General features: G+C 40.3%; 1 protein-coding gene across 1 annotated transcript; it reads right to left on the bottom strand.

Annotated features, from left to right (window-relative positions):
* Positions 1 to 3262: 3262 nt before the first annotated feature.
* LOC310822036 (calpain-1 catalytic subunit-like) lies at positions 3263 to 16767 on the bottom strand (the record flags this gene model as incomplete). The annotated part of the gene is made up of 21 exons (XM_083694325.1): positions 3263 to 3461; positions 4094 to 4146; positions 4246 to 4362; positions 6335 to 6413; positions 7233 to 7301; positions 9615 to 9676; positions 9941 to 9998; positions 10167 to 10235; positions 11275 to 11317; positions 11533 to 11738; positions 11828 to 11839; positions 13018 to 13184; positions 13556 to 13713; positions 14097 to 14171; positions 14615 to 14700; positions 15054 to 15128; positions 15448 to 15622; positions 15703 to 15836; positions 16095 to 16213; positions 16322 to 16391; positions 16531 to 16767. The coding sequence occupies 21 exons, from the start codon at positions 16765 to 16767 to the stop codon at positions 3435 to 3437; spliced, it is 2091 nt and encodes a 696-aa protein (XP_083550451.1). The 3' UTR covers positions 3263 to 3434.
* Between the last annotated feature and the right edge of the window lie 252 nt (positions 16768 to 17019).

Genomic DNA, 17019 nt, shown 5'->3' with positions numbered 1-17019 from the left:
TGTTGCCAAGCTGTAGTGTACTCTGCTGTAGTAAAACAGAGTTGAATGTCACAAAAGTAAGCTTTAACTAACCTCTTTATACTGTCTGGCACTTTAAAAAAGTCAAACGCCTCCCATAACAGACTATGCAGACCAACTCGATAATGTCAACTTTGTCTTGTTAGGATTGGATTCTGAGGCAGAAGCCTCACATCAGGACGACACCCAGTCTGTGTCTAGCACTTCCCCCATGACCGATGTCTGCCAGGACAAAGATGGTGAAGAGGAGGACAACAACGTCGAAGGCTGTGACGCAGCCTTCCAGGTCATCCATGCTAACGGCACCATGGAATCTGAGGTGCCCTCCATTCAGCCGGGCGAGTTTCTGATCCGCTCACTCTCCTCCGCGTCTACCAATAGCGACCTCTGGTGGATCAATGATGACTCTTCTGGCGTGCAGAAGGTCAGCAGTAGCTCATGCTCCTCTGTGTCAACCAAGAGGAGCAACAAGACCCCTGACTACTCTGCTGGTTTGGAGAGGACCAGCACACACTCACTCTCTGTAGCCTCAACCACGAGCAACAGCAGGAGTGATAAGGACAACTGTACTAACTTGGAGCAGGCTAACAGGTGCTCACCGTCCTCTAATGTGAGCCAGCCCCAGGGATCTGACTCAGAGTCTACTGACATCCCCATGGAGGAGGGGTCCACCACCCACTCAGAGACATCCCTCTCCAGGCACTCCCAGAGGAGCCTGAGTCTGACCTCCAGCCTGGAGGGTGAATGTGAGGGCGGGAGAGGGAGTTCTGTAAACCAGACATGCAATATGCAGTACCTCTTCACAGGTAAGAAAAGAATAGACTGATAGACAAGGATTATAGAATGTAATATACATATATTATTAAATCTAACATGAATATTGGTAAATGTATCTAATATATATCTATAATTGTGTTGCACTACTTCATATCTGTGTCTCTCCGAATTTCAAGAAGAAAGTGAAGGACAAGGCAGCGAAAGAACAGAAGAAAAAAGGAAAAACAGGAAAGAAGAAACAGGAGCGAAAAAGGAAAAACAAGGTAAAGGGCATTAATTTCCTATGATTTGTTCTTTTGAGTCTGCAATGTACCACAAACTTAGAGAGAATGACGTTGAAAATGTAATGAAAGGAGAATAAAGGTGCATACAGGATGTAAACTGGATGTACAGTAGGCCACTGTATGATACGCCTACATTACTTTTCTGTTTTTGTTTTATTCACAGAAACCACAAGTGAACATGGTGGTCCCCCCTGGCCCTGACGGTAAGAGGTCACTTACAGTATCTGTAGAAATGTTAATCTTTTCCTACCACTTTCTCCATATTACACACAATGCTAACATTATGGGATGGAGATGCGGTTATATGATGTCATATCCTGTTCTCTGTCATCTCTTCAGGCACAGTGGCTGCTGATACCAGAACCAAGGAGAAGCCTAAGCGAGACCTCCTGGAGCGCATCTCCTCAGTCCTCTCTGGGTTTTGCTGCTTTCCATGCAAGAAGAGGATCCACAGACTGTAGAGAAGATTACCATTTACATCCAAGTTGACCTCCGACTCCACCCCATACACCATTCCTCCCCCCACTCCCCCCTGTCAACCCACCCATCCCTCTCCTGATCTTCCCTCCACACAACACACCCCTCTATTCCCCCTTTCCCTCAACACTCCCCATATATAGTATGGCTCTTTTGTCTTCTTGCTTTAATAAAAAAAAAAACACACGAGCATTAGCATGGTCCTCCTCTTGTGTTATTTCTACAGCTAACTATCTAGTAAGAGGTATGACATCTCAAAGAGAGGGCATCCATGTTCTCATCGCTCTCCTTCTCATTCCCTCTCTCACAGTGGATGTGTGAGAGGGAGTGGCCTTCTAGAAGGTGGCCTTCTAGAAAGACATGCAGGAAAAGTTTGTTGAATTAAAGATACTGTAGGTAAAGACATGATTAGCACATTATGCATGACATTGATTGATGAGCATGATAAACATCTGTACTATTATAACATAGAATAACATCAGTGTGGCCTGACTTGGGAACCCTTAAGAAGAAGGCTGCAGACCAGAAGCAACGGCGCTCTCTAGTGGATACCTTATGCTTTACGTGCCTCAAGGCACGAAGAGGATAAAGTAAGTCAGTACGTTTTATAACATTAACAACATGATAAAATAACATCAAGAGTGTCACTACAAACCGTTCTTGACATTCCCTCTTCCCAAAATCAAAAATACTCAACCCTCATGCTGATCAGCAGTAGTAGGGAATCTTCTTCCTGATATTTGTATCTTGGTGTTCCAAAAGAGGAGGCATCATTTCAGGTGGTAAGTACTGTGCTAAGTATAAATCTACTAAAACTTCTCCTTGGTTTTCAGAGTTGTTCTTTATTCAAGCATTAAACATGACAGCAGGATAATACATGATATAAATAAAATGATTTAATAGAAAAAGAATACAAATATTAAAAAAGGAAATATAAAAATGAAAAAAAAAATAGAAGAAGATCCAAAGTAATTAAAGTAAACCCACATAAATTATATCAAATAAATTTAAGTGAAAGTCAATAAATTAGAGTAAATAGACTTCCCAAAAATGTAAGTAAATAAGTCCAAATACAAATCGACATTATAGTTCTTGAAGTAGAATAAGGAAAAATAAGTCCAAATCTGTCTGTCCCTAGTCTGTCTAACTTGTAATAACTTTAGAGAGGCTCCGTACAGCATCGACAGTGGCCACTGCCAAAATACCCTAGAATCCTCTATCAGCCTGGCTGACTTCTCTGAAGTAGCACTGTACCCTCAGCCGCGGATCTACAATGGCCCAACTCCCCGTACAGGTGATATAACCCCCCTTCATGAGCTCCTCTGAGCATAACTGTTTCACATGAGCAACGCTTCTAGGTCCCTGTGACATTTAGTTCCTCCTTTTCCAATTTATTACATTTCAACTTTATTTGTTGCACATAGTTAGACAGATCAGTTTCATCCTTCAAATCATAAAACAGGTTAAACCCATTTCAACATAAATCAAAGTCAAGCCATCTGATTAGTTACATTTGATGTCATATCATTAGTTATTTAGTATATCCTATTGATAATACTTGATTTTACTTCAGAATATGATTACACCAGGTGACGTTGCAGATCGAGGGAAGTCCATATCTTTCGACACCTGTGACCTTTTTATTTTACAAGCACTAGTTTGCATATACCCTGAAATGCCCTGAACCATAAGTTCTTAAGGGCCCATCTTTTCTCTGTTCTTTTTTAAGTGAATGAGCTTCATGCACATTACAGCAAATACAAATTACACCAAATATTACATGAATGTATGATTTGTCCAGCACATTTTGACACTATTTCTAGTGTCACAATTCCAGCAGGATTCCTCTGTCTGTCCTCTCCTATAATGCTCAGTAGTTTATGTGTACATTGAGAGACACATCCACTGAAAAAAGAGAACATTTAGTAATACTGTTAGACAGTAGTATGCATGGTCAATGGTGATGTACACAACTGAAGCTCACCCACCAGCTAGCAACAAAACTGGCACCCGAAGGACCCCTACGCCCTTGAGTCTCACAATACCCCAATGACTAATTCAATCTCTCGTTGGCAAACCAAACTAGAGAGAACCTTGCTTAGTAAGAGTGAAGCCTGAATGAGCAGGATTCCTGTAGGGAAGAAAAACAAACGCCCCGGGGAAACTAACAGTTAAGCTTGGTAGCTAGGTTCTATCGGAACACTGCAGACGTGCTTGTGGATAAGCGAGTGAATAGTGAAATGAATGAAATGGGCGTGCATTGCAGTAGCCTTTATAGGCTGGGCTGGGGCAGGGTCAGCCATGCAAAGCGATCCCGGCCTGTTCCAGGCGTGATTGAATAGGGTTTCAGTGAATAGGGTACAACAGTGAAATGTGACATGTCAAACCAAGTCGACTAAAAGAGAACCTAGAATAGGTTTATTGCTCTTTTTTATAAATCGCTCTTTTGCTGGTTTATACTCATTGCATACACACAAAGGTCCAAACAAAGGTAAAGCGCATAACTGGTTAGAAAACCCAAAATGTTGAATTATTACCTCAGCCTCTTGCAGAGACATGTTCCCTCCGTCTGAGAGCTGTTTAAATATTTCTGTTGGGAAGAGCATTCAGTTTGTTACTTGCAGTTGTAAAATAAAAAGGAAAATAACCCTGAAAATAAAAGCAGCCCCCAATTCCGATGTGGACTTACTGGCCATGCAGTCCATTCGCAGGATGAGGCTGATGAAACTATCCAGGGTCATGTTTCCAGAGGAGCTGCCGTAGCGTACAGCCATCAGGTTCAGCATGTCGTCACTCACTCTCATACCTGACACAGGACCGGGATTATTTCACATCAGTGCGCACACTTTACCAAGTCAATGAAGTGCTTTCTGCACAAGCATGTTTCCTGACTATCGTTGTTGGTTTTGTATCGACTCTGTTCTTGCAAGGAGATAAATGAGAAGGAGTGTGTGCTGATGCTACTTCTCCTTCATCCCATTGAAAATCCCATAGACTTTTTCAAATTCTGCTCTTGAAACGCACTTTACCCAACGTGACCACCATTTCCCGCAGCTGTCTGTCAATTACAATCCCTCCGTATGTGTGCATCTGTAGCCTCTATTATGAAAGACAATCGGCCATTTTCTGGGGACAAAAACTATAATTGTACATTCACAGGTCCACAAGTGTTTCTAGCGCTGTAATTGCGTGTCGTCAAGCAAAACTTTAGAGTGCTCCTTGTGTTAGAACGAATAGAGAGATTCAGGAGGTTTTGTACACCTCCTCACATCAGATAACGCAACAGCTGCGTCTGCACTGATCTGTCTCATATTTTGAAACACTCATGGGATAGATCAAGCAAAATGTCCCCCCCCCCCAATGTCTAGCTGACCCCGACGAGTCTCACAATACCCCAATAACCAGACTACAAAGTCTCTTTCCACAGTTGCTATGTTTTTATGAGTGGTATGCAACACTACAAGACTCACAAAGCTGAATTGTACAACAACTCGCAGGTAATTCTCAGTTCTATCACCAAAAATAAACTCTGATTATAATTTGAGTTGATTCCTGATAAGTGAACTTTGAATTGGTGCAAACTCTGTTGTATTACAATTTTCCAGTCCGAAATAATTGTGATTGCTCTAGATCAGGGGTTCTCAACCTTTTGCAAGCTGGGTCCCCCCAAAGCTGGTTCATTGCAGTTGGGGCCCCCCCTCCTCCCGGCGTAATTCTTAGCGCAATGTCTGATAAACATAGCCTCAAATCATCCTTGATTTGTGCACGATTGCGGTATTTGCGGTATTTCATTCATCGTACCTTCGAAGCTTTTTTGCAGCTGGTGGTGCGTCGGTTGCCTTGTTGGTACTCACTAGAAATCTCTCCATTTTTGTTTGGTTTTAAAATAATTTGGATGTGGATTAGTTGTGTTTTCAATAACGTTTAGGCTATGATGTAACGATGTGTGCGTGTGTGGCTATGTTGAGAGACTAGTATCGGGGGCTAATCAGTCGGGACTTAGGCACGATCTTTAATACAACAGTACACAATAACGATTTTGCAGGCAATGCAGATTTTATTTTAAGACTTAACAATTGTAGTCCTTTGTGAGTGGGTGAGTGTGTGTGTGTGTCTTAGTCGCGTGGGTCGTATAGTTGTGTTGCAACACGGTGAAAAAGTTGCTAGCTAGTTAGCTAAGTGCACGCCTAGCAGTTAAAAAAATTACTGGCTAGGGCTGAGATGGGGATAATCTTTAAAAAGACTGTTTGTGGGGTTAGTCTTTAAAAAGACTGTTTGGGTTTTGAAGTATAGGCCTAAGTAAATCGATATCGAGATTGATAACAGATAGACTAGCAAGAGTTGGCACAAGCGAACTTGGCAAGAGACTAGAGTGAATGGAGCTACGACGCGTGTGCGGACGCTTATATAGTAGCACTTACGTGACGTTGCGTCACAGGCTCAAAATACTACCCCCTGTATTGGTAGATTTGAAATGAAACTGTGTGGTTGATTTGTTTGTGTGTTATAATAGTCCAACCACTTGCATTTCGACATGGGGGGAATCTGTTGCATCTCATTTGTAGGTCTACTAATAGCCAGTGAGTCCGTGATTTTTCGTTTTATTTTATTTTTTTCCCTCCCATCCTGTGGCCTACTCGCGCCCCCCCCGGGAGAGTGTCCGCGCCCCCCCAGGGTGCGCGCCCCACCGGTTGAGAACCACTGCTCTAGATGACTACATGCTGTGATTAAGTGCACACTTAGCCATTCTCAAGCGTTGACTGTATAGTCAAAGTTACCTGAAGCCATGATTGCATTCCTCAGTTCATGCAATGACAAAGTTCCAGTGCGGGAGACATCTGTGCGGAAGAAGATTTCCTGGTAGAGATAAGAGCAGAGGAACATGTCACGAACAGTAAGATGTACTGTACAGTAAAAAAAAACATAAAAGGAGTCAATTATTGTTTAACAGTACAATCCAGAAGAGTAGTTCAAACTATTCACCTGGCTCATATGTGAATTGTATGGTTGTATGCATTATATCACCTGCAGCACCTCGTCCTTATAGACAGTAAATCATTGGATCTATTCATTTGTTTCAATGCAATTTCACTTGTAGGCCTCTAGAAATTAGACACTGTCACAAAATAGCTTTACATCGATGATGAAGACCAAGGCTATGTATCTGACAACCCGTCTTCAGCAGGCATAAATACAGGATAAATAAATAAATATTGAAATGCATTTTCACCATGGCATAAGATGCACTCATTGGCGTGTACTGCAGGTGGAGGGCAATGTATATTTCAGTAAACTGAAGTGAGCTCCTAAATTATGTGTATTAAAAAGAGCACATCCTGCGCAGGGCTCTGACCCTGTGGCCCACTTGTTACGTCGCTAGTGCATAAGCAGCTACATTTAGGTTACTACTTCAGACGACAAGTTACAGTAACGTAGCTACAGTACTTGCTGCCTTGGCAACAATCTATCCCACCTGTAATGAGGATAACGGTTGGAGGTGAATAAAACCTACATTCCTAAGCTTATGCTCCTGGGTGTGAAGGTGTGTGCTCCTCTGTCCAATGAGATACTATATTGGGGACCCACTTTTACTATTTTACCATAGTGGCCAACCACGACCAGACAGTGTCTTTTAATCTGAAATGTGCTTTGTCACAGGCTTGCCAGTTCATTTACCTTATACATGTTAACTTTTCTCCACAGATGAACAAATTCAGATCTGTTCAGTTTTCCAGTGATTGATTCCTTGAGAAGGAATAGTTAAGGTAGTCTCTACAGAGCAGCATGTAATTTGCTAATGTCGTTGCATACTGTACTGTGTCTAGAACATCTGTGTAATGTGTCAGTTTTGTATGTTAATAACATACCACAACTACCATATACATATGGTTCATATGGACAGTGTCCTGTGTAAGTAATGGGACAGTGCAGCATTTTTTCTTCTTTTGGCTCTACAATCCAAAGGTTTGTATTTGAAATTAAACACAATAAACAATTACAATGAAGGTAAAGTAGAGAATCTCAGCTTTTATTTGTTGGTCTTTGTGAACATATTGGTTTCACCATTCAAAAACACTTTTTAGACATAGTCCTCCTATTTTAGACCACCAAAAGTGATGGGACAGATTTATCAAATGTCCAAATTAAGCATTCATGTTTTGTATTTGGTCGACAATCCTTGGCATGCAATAATTGTCTGTGACCCATTGACCCCACCAGATACTGGGTGTCTTCTCTAGCTGTTTGTTTTGAGGACGTTTTGCCTGAAGTCTCCTCTCCAGCAAATGAAATGCATGTTCAAAAGGATTTAAATTTGGAGATTGATCCGATGAGTTTGGAGGCATTTGCTTGTACTTGGGCTGACAAGATGTTTCTGTACACTTCAGAATTCATGCTGCCGTCAGCAGTTACTTCATCAATGAAGACATGCGAGCCAGTTCCATTGGAAGCCATACATGCCCAAGCCATAACACTCCCTCCACCATATTTCACAGAGAAGATGGTATGCTGTGGATATTGGGAAGTTCCTTTTTTTCTCCACACTTTACTCTTGCCATCACTCTGGTACTCTGGTCTCATCTGTTCACAAGACCTTTTTACAGAACTCTGCAGACTCTTTTAGGTACTATTAAACAAATGATTAACCTGGCCATCCTGTTTTTGTGACCAACGCAAAGTTTAGAATCAATACCAGACATTGAGAGCTCTTATGACTGCACAAATTATGTGACGGAACACACCTGACGAAACATCTGTTAAGCCAGTTGTCCCATCAATTTGGGTACCCTGAAATAAGAGGACTATGTGTTGGGAAATTATTTTTATAAATACAGTTTATATTTGCTATAAGAAAAATACATTACTGCAGTGTGCTAAATTTACTAATGTGGTGGCCTGTTGACAAATGAGAGATGGATCAAGCATTAGTCCCGTGGTACGTTGGATTAATACATGGAGAGGTCAAGCCAGGCCATCAAGAAGGATGTTGCAACACATGTTTACACAAAAAGCTGTAGTGGAAAAGTACCAGACTAGGGAGGGACAAACCAGAGCAGGTGTGTTATCTCTCTAGCAGGGCGCTGTCTCCGCTGATTGGACGAATCGTGTGCCATGGGGCTGGGACCAGCCCGTGCACCAACAAGGGAGAGCCAAATCTAAACCACGGCTTCTCCCCAACCAAACAGCCAATCACATCATTTGTGTTACTGTAAAAGCTTTATGTGACTGTTAGAATCTATCCATTTTTGGAGGGATGGTTACAGATTAACAGTTTGCTGACTGCGATTTTCCTTGCCAAAAGTGGTCCTTGTACAAGCCTGAAATTTTGACATATAAATAAAATAGCTAGAAGTAAGAAGTTGTTTGTCTTCTCCTTCAATAAACGAACACGCTCTGACATATGCAGAAAATGTTTTGTAATTTCTGAATGGTGAAACCAATATGTACACACGTACCGTCAAATAAGTTGAGAATCTCTACTTTAACGTCATAGTAATGTTTGTATTCAAATCCAAATGTTTAGAGTGTGTTCAGAGCCAAAAGAAGAAAAAATGCTTCATTGTCCATTACTTATGCAGGTCACTGTATATGGCTCTATATGTAACTACTCTATATTTGAAGTTTTCCCTATTTTCTAACACGTTTTCATGTCAATTAGAATGTATGTATATCATTGTGATTGGCACTTGCAATTCAGTGTGTCAAGTAATTTGTACACTGGTGTTGAGATAAATGTGAAAAAATAATAATCGAAATAAAACCCCTTCTCTTTCCCTCTATACGGTACAGACTGACACCATAAACACTCCCATATTCATTCACAGATTTTACTGTTACATGGAACTGGGAGAGAGCTCTGACCAGCACTGCTAAAGATGTTGTACAAGAGAAGACGTTATATATCAGGGGTGGGCAATGTTAATTTGTGAGGGACAGTGTGGGTGTACAGGTAGGCATAGGATAGCGGAAAGCACAGTGGCCCCTACAGGATAATATTGCCAACCGCTGTTGGAAAACTTGAAATCACATCTCATAGTGTAGCGCAATAGAAAAAGATACATCCATCAAGGCAACCATGCTTCGGCAGGAGTCCAAACTAAAGCCTCCAGTGTTTGTGATGCCTAAGTAAAATGTAAACATATAAAACACTTAGAATCATCACCAATCATCACCACCAACATACAACACATTGGACAGGATCACTAGCCCCGCCCCCACCATGTCTCCTTGTGGGTGTTAGTCTCATCAACATACAGTGTATCCATACCCTCTTCGTTTGTATTTCCTGGTCTGAGTGTTTCTCCATAATAATACTTATCTTCATATCAAAACTGTGAATCATGTATTACGCTCACCACATTATCATTGTTACAGATCTTGCCTACCTTGGAGAATATTTTCATTCAGAATCTTCTGAAGCTGCTCAGCATCCACCTCCTCGTACTTTTAAGTGACAAAAAAATTAAAGTGTGTTATTAATAAATCGTAGAAGACTAAACAATAGTGAAACTTAGTGATCCTCTCATACTGTTTGTTAAAAGTTTGAGCTTGAAGTCTATTATATTTGGCACTACAATCTGTATCTTGCTTTGTGGTCAAATTAAAACTTGCTGAATCAGAGTATTGTTGGAACAGGGTTTTTCTGTCGTCCTCATTTCCTCCATTGTCTGTGGGTTTGGGCTGAAAAATAGAAATATTTTGTAATTAGATATTTAAAACTGCAGGAAATACAGGTTCTGTATTTCCAGATCAATTTAATTTCATTAAACCACATTGATCTGTTCTTGAAAACACAGTAGCCACAGTAACTCCAAGGAGGCAAAGCAATACATGTGAAAGACATAAATATATCAACAATACTTTGGGGAATTAAGTTTGGACTGAAATTACTTATTGTAATGCATTTTGTTATCTCAGAGCAACAACGCTGTAGCACAAACTCAAGTTTGAACGTTATTTAAAAGGATAAGTGAATTAAATCAGCTTTTATTAATTTATATTTTGCTCAGCTCAGAAGCCTCAGTAGCCCTTTCTCAATTGCCTCTTCATTGAATACAAATTACAATTAAAGATAATTATGATCATGATTAAACCAAAACAGTGACGTTTTGAATAACGATAAACATAAATCCCACACTCATTCACCATCAGTGGGCAAATTGCTCTATTATTGTGAGTCACGAGGTCAAAATGTTCCTTAGGAGGATTTATTGCAAACGTAACAGCCGACCAGAATTACTAGGCTTACATACTAGGCTTAGAAACATAAAATCAAGGCATCCCAATTTATGCCTGCCAATGTACCAACATCTCACTGGAAGGGGTGATGACGACATTACGCAGGACGCTGTGAAGTTTTGAGAAGGACGCGAGCGGAGGACACGAGGAGAGGACGCGAGGAAATGGCCTTGGTGTGTATCCTTTGTGGATGACTGAGGGCTCATCTAGCCAATCAGTGTTGCAGCTGTTACTACCAGGGCCTCTTTCCCAAAAGCGATGGAACTTAAGCTTTTGTGAGAGTTTTAATGATGCATCGTTCCTGAAGACACATGGTGGCACACATTGGAGCATCTAAATCTTTGAGTGTCATTATTTCGTAGTCGACTTAGATATGAAATTTTAAACGCCAATAAATACAATGAAAAGGTTGGGTCATTACTATGAGCGTCAATTAATGATTTCCATTTCAGTCCGACTAAGCATTTTTTGCCTTAAATACCTTTGTGACTTCTTCTATATCATCATGGTCACCAGAATTTTCACTTTGGGGGAAAAAAGAAAGATTGTCTTGTCATACCCTTAGGCACTGACCAATTAATTCAATATACATTTCAATAATATCAAGGCATCCATTATCAAGACATCATATATTCTATATTAATTATGTATATAATGTATTATCAGGACATTCATTATCAAATTCAGCTCTGTTATATCAATCTATTGGAGAGAAATATCCCTGAGAAGCTGTGCTCACTGAGTATGGGTCTCCACCTTGGAGAGGATGGACAAGATGAAGGAGGCAGTATGGTCTGGTTTGAAAGTCGATGGCACAATCAGGTATTCACCAGGACTGAGACTGAAGAACCCCATCACTTCACGAGCATCCATGTAATTCTTGACTTGGGCCACAGCCCGGTTGGTCTTGAAGAAGGAAGCAGGAAACTTTCCTCTCTTCTTGTACTGAGATCAAATAAAGCGTATTACTACAATGCACTGTGTTTTGTTAGTTCTTTCAAGTGTATTCAAGGGAATCTGTAAAGGTGACTTACTTGTGCAGTCACCTGTGAGGAAAATAAAACAAACACAACTTCATTGTGAGCACAGCAGCTTATCAAGCAAAAACAGTTCAAGTTCAAAGCTTCATTGTGTAAGAGCAGATAAGATAAGAGCAGATACATATTAATAAAAGTGTTTATCAGGTAGACTGAAAATGATTACTTAATCCAAAATCTAAATTTGTCTAATTTATGTGTGTCTTAGGGCCATTTAGTGTGGCCCTAAGACCAGCAGATAAGATGCGTATAAAAGTGTTTATGAGCTAATGTGGAAATTATTACTTACTCCAAAATCTAGGTTTGTCAGACCCAATCTAATATATATGTCTGTTTTAGGGCCAAACAGTGACTGTGGCTCAATTGCAGCAGAGAGATCTACAATGTTTGCATGCTGCCAATTAAATTGCATTGGCTTTATGAGCAAGTATTGATAGCAGATAGACAGTAGCCTGCATATGTGTTATAGGCAGTGGTACACTTAGGGCCTTTTAGTATGCCATAAACAAACCTCCAATGGCTCAGTGCAGGTATGAGGGTAAGCCTACTGGATGCCTGCATTGCCCTGGGAATGTTATACAATTATCATCATATACCATAATATCATTAGATTATTATGTGAATCATAAACTAAAGATTCTGCAATGAAGGCACCCTCTGGAATGTAATTTTATTAAAAGATTCACTAATGGTCGTTTGTGTTTTGAGAACAGTTGACAACAAGTCTGGCATCTTTTACCCACTGTAGTGACATGATTGGAGGAAACTTGCAGACACCCCCAGTGTAAATAACCCCTATGACAGTTTATGACACCATAACACTGAACACTTGTAACAAAGTCCTCTGAGAAAGCACTCAATTTCGTTTCAGTTTATGGACAAAGAGTGTCTGAAAAATGCTCCCATGAATATTATTTTCTTCATTGGCAAAAAATAAATACCGTAGCAAATGCAAATATTTTTGCACTTTCAGGTGATACTGAATACGTGATACTAGATTGCCTTAAAGCATTCTTAACATATTTTGTTTATGTGCATGCTCTACTATTTAGCTACTGCTGTAAACTATTTCCAAGTAGTAAATATATACAAGATATATACAGTACACTATATATATATAAGTGTCCTGGGAATATAAGTGTCACCTCACCGCCTATAATTGAGGTAATGATAATTTGAATTCTAACCTTAAAAATGGTGAAGCCGATGTGGATATTCTTGACCATCCGTCTGTTTCTCTTCTCAGGCTTTTGCATCAAAGACACCAGCATGTTGTTTGTGCCTTGTGTCTCAGCGAATTCCCCTTCTAACCCCTCAATCTGAACCCGGTACTGAGGATTTGTCCAGAAGCTCTCTGAGAGACAAGACACAGAAAAATCATGTTAGGACATTTTGCCTGTAGCAGATCTGTCTCAGTTGATTTAAGTAATTAATTACAATTCCTGACTTGCAAATTATTCTTCCATTGAAAATAAAAGTCTGTAAACGGTGTTACTTTTCGAGTCGTAACTTAAGCCAGTTGACAAGGAATTGAACTCAACCGTGGTCAATTGGAGGTCTGATACTGGTATACAGTACACAACAATGGTGTGCCAAAATAGTACAAATTACTACATCTCCAGATTATTTTCTTACCCACAGATATTCATTTAAATAACGTATACAGTATATCAGTCAAGTCATACATATGATATACCTTAACTATTATAACTATTATTATAATACCGTGATTCAGGCATCCACCAGCAGTGGTTCCTGCAACCCATCTGCCATCATGCATGGAGGACTTCCAATTACAAGAGGAGTTGCCATCCAGAAAATCAGGACTCAGACAGCAGATATCCACATCTGAGAAGTTCTTACAGAAATCTTCCATAGACATCCTATGAAGACAACCATAGTGTGAATTTTACAGTATTGAAATAATGTACATTATACGTAATACTGGCACATTAATCATTAATTTTCGTATATGTTTCATGCATTATGACATGAAGGTATATATGAAATGTGATGATTTGGATTCAGTTCAGTTATAAATTCTCTGCTCTGTGGCATCCTCATGGACCACTACCAGATACTGTACAGCACTATAAACCCTCTTTAAAAAACTTCAGAAGCAAACCCCCCCTCCTGTTTCTCCACTGTGCCATCAATAGTGCAGCAACAGGATGTCTGTATACGCCTATGTTATTTGAAATGTGTCAGTCGTAACAAGATACACGTGTTGCAAGCCTTTAAATAATTTTGTGCAAACATTGTTTACCAGAATTCCCCATCATCACGCACGGAAACACACGTTTGCCGATCATCGGGACTCACGGTTTGCCACTTGGAGGACCTTATGAAATAAAATAATTTGATTCAGTCAGTGGGCTGAATGGAGTACGACTCAACTTGTAGTGCAACAGAATCTAAGTGGTGAAATCAATATTGTCTGTGCGTTTTTGGATTTGAATATGTGTTTGGTGCTCTTCAGTTTCCCAGGCTCATAGTCATAAACAATAATTGACCAAGTAAAAGCTAAAGAATACTATTCTATTAATTGGGATGCTGCCATGTAACTTAATATAAGGTTAAGGTGCTAAACAAACATTTCATAAAGGCATGTTGAAGAGTGTGACATTCTCATGTTCTTCACTTTCTGTCCCAAAATAGTTTGCTGGCTGGATCATATGATTTGAGCTGCAACTGCAGTTATTAAAAATGTAACAGGTTATGACTGTTTAATGGTTTCCTTGGAATAAAAAAAAAAGTAAATGTTTTACATATGAGCACTCTTACATATCACTCCAGTCTCCCTTCCACTCTCCCCTGCCCCAGGGGTTCCACACGCGGACCAGATGCACCAGTTTACCTTGGCTCATGATCTGTGGAGTGAACTGTGGAGTGAACCATAATAACAGTTATTATCATCACCAAATTATCCAGAGCAGGAACAGGGTTTAATTTGAGTCATGGCAGAAATTACACCTTCCATATCCCTTCCATTTTCCACTCCAGGTAGAAACAAATATTGCAAAAGATAGAGGAATTAGACCTTTAATAATGATGGTGGTGTTTGTGGTGGTGGTGGGGGGACTGTGTTAGCCTGGAGCTAAAACCTATCAATTAACTTGGGTGCAAAGTCTTCTTACGTCACAAGGTCACTTCTAATGCCAGCATAGTTCACCAAACCACCTCCACACCTAAACAGATGAACAGCATTAATCTCATACAGTACCTGAAACACTCCTGTTACAGCGTAAGCATGGCCCCTCACTAATCCGTTAGGTGCTACTGTGTTGGCAGATGTTTCCTACAGTGGACACAGGCATGGTAACTTTGAGAGTTAATGGACCAAAGAGCTTCAGTCACAAAATAGGACATGGCTGAATATTAACACTACACTACCACTCAGACATCATTTCTTTTGTGTTAACAACGTATTGGTCAAATCCTGAGATAGTAGACATAATTGTTATCGTTTCACAAATATTCAATTGGGATCCAAAGCATGATTTATACAAACATTTGAGTTACTGTATGCATGCTTATCTCCAGTAAGGATTGGGCCCTTAGTGGCTGTATGTCTTTGAAAGCCTCTACAGAGAGCTCTGGAACATGTAGATCCTCACCCCTTGAGGGGTACCACACCCCATCAGAGCATTGGATTTGGCAGCTCTCAACATGAGGTCCCACATATCTGGAGGGGCGTCTTTGAGCCGGAAACTCATGTGGACCCCTCCAGTGAAGTCAACCATAGCCTCAGAAAGAGTCCCATTATGCATGTCAGCATAAGAGCCACACACCCTGACAAAGGAGGATATGATTAGAGTCTGTAATTAAGGAGGCATTACGACTGTTATTTAACCGATAAACGTGGCACCTACTTGGCATAGGCTTTCTCCAGCAGGGCAGGCCAGAACTCATTGGGGGTTTTCGAACTAACAAAAATGAGCCTGCCATCAATCGTTGGTAGCTTGTCGTCAATCAAAACATCCACCCACTGTCCGAACCTCCAGAACTGAAAGACAAGAGGAGACAATGGTTCTTAGAGACTATTGCCTCTGGGCTTTCAAAAAGGTACATCCTTGGAATAAAGGTACATTCATACAGCAGCCACTGTTGAATTCAAAAGCCATGATTGAATGGTTCTTTAGAGCACAAACAGCACCCCTGAAAATGATTTCAATGCTTTTTATTCAACATAAATGCATATCATGACAGCTGTTGTGTGTATTTCTGTGAATGATGTGAAGATTATATGCTGGGATTCTTTTACCCTGAAGTGGAATAGTCCAGTGTACTCCCTGTCAAACGTTTGCTCAACGGGAACGACTCGCTCCAGGATGTGCTTTTGAAAAGTCAGTGCCCCAATGGAAGCAAGGAACCAGCAGTTTCCTAAGACCTGTACATGACAAATGTACGTAGAGTACAACACACTGTTTGTAATGACACTAAGGGCATGGTGAGTTGATATGTTGCGTTTAAATGACAAATCAAAACCACCTACCGTTCCTTGACTAAAGTCAAACCTTGAGATTCCATCAACGATGAAAACGGGATTCTTCACAATTTTCTGCAAGGGAGGGAATGAATAGCTGTCAGCCATATATACTGCATATGTAATGCATGTTGATATCAATTATCAATCATTTTCTGCCCAGGAAAACCAACAAAATAATTCAAATCCTGTAGAATGCAGGTGTTAAACATACCGCCGGTCTCAACCACACCACTCTAGCCATGTCAGAGGGTGCCAGTATATCAGTGCCAATGGAGTTGTGGTCTGGGGTGAACATGTCATCGATGTATCTGCATCCATTGATGAGACAGTATTGCTTCAGCTGCTGAAAGTCTTGGTTGTAAAATTTCTCTGGGTTTACAAGGCTTCCGAGACCATCTTTCTTGTGACGCTGATTCATGATATTTAGACACACACCAGGGGGAGGCATTGTTGCTCTATGCAAGATCTGTGTGAGCAAAGTGAAAATAAGACACTCAAGAACAATAGATAAAGCTACAAGAAAGTAGATAAGGTGTTTGTCATTTAAAGGGATAGTTCACTCAATTCCCATCACACAAGTATGCTTATTTGAATCATATGTCTGTTTTTGATTCTAGGAAAAGTGTAAAGTGTAAAGTAAAAACGTTTGTATTTAGATGATGTGATGTCAGCACAATAAAATAACGTTTAAAAAATCTAA

Source organism: Argentina silus (genome assembly GCF_951799395.1).
Source record: "Argentina silus genome assembly, chromosome: 22".
Lineage (NCBI taxonomy): Eukaryota > Metazoa > Chordata > Actinopteri > Argentiniformes > Argentinidae > Argentina > Argentina silus.
Note: the sequence above shows the minus strand (reverse complement) of the source record. Positions and strands in the feature narration are given on the sequence as shown.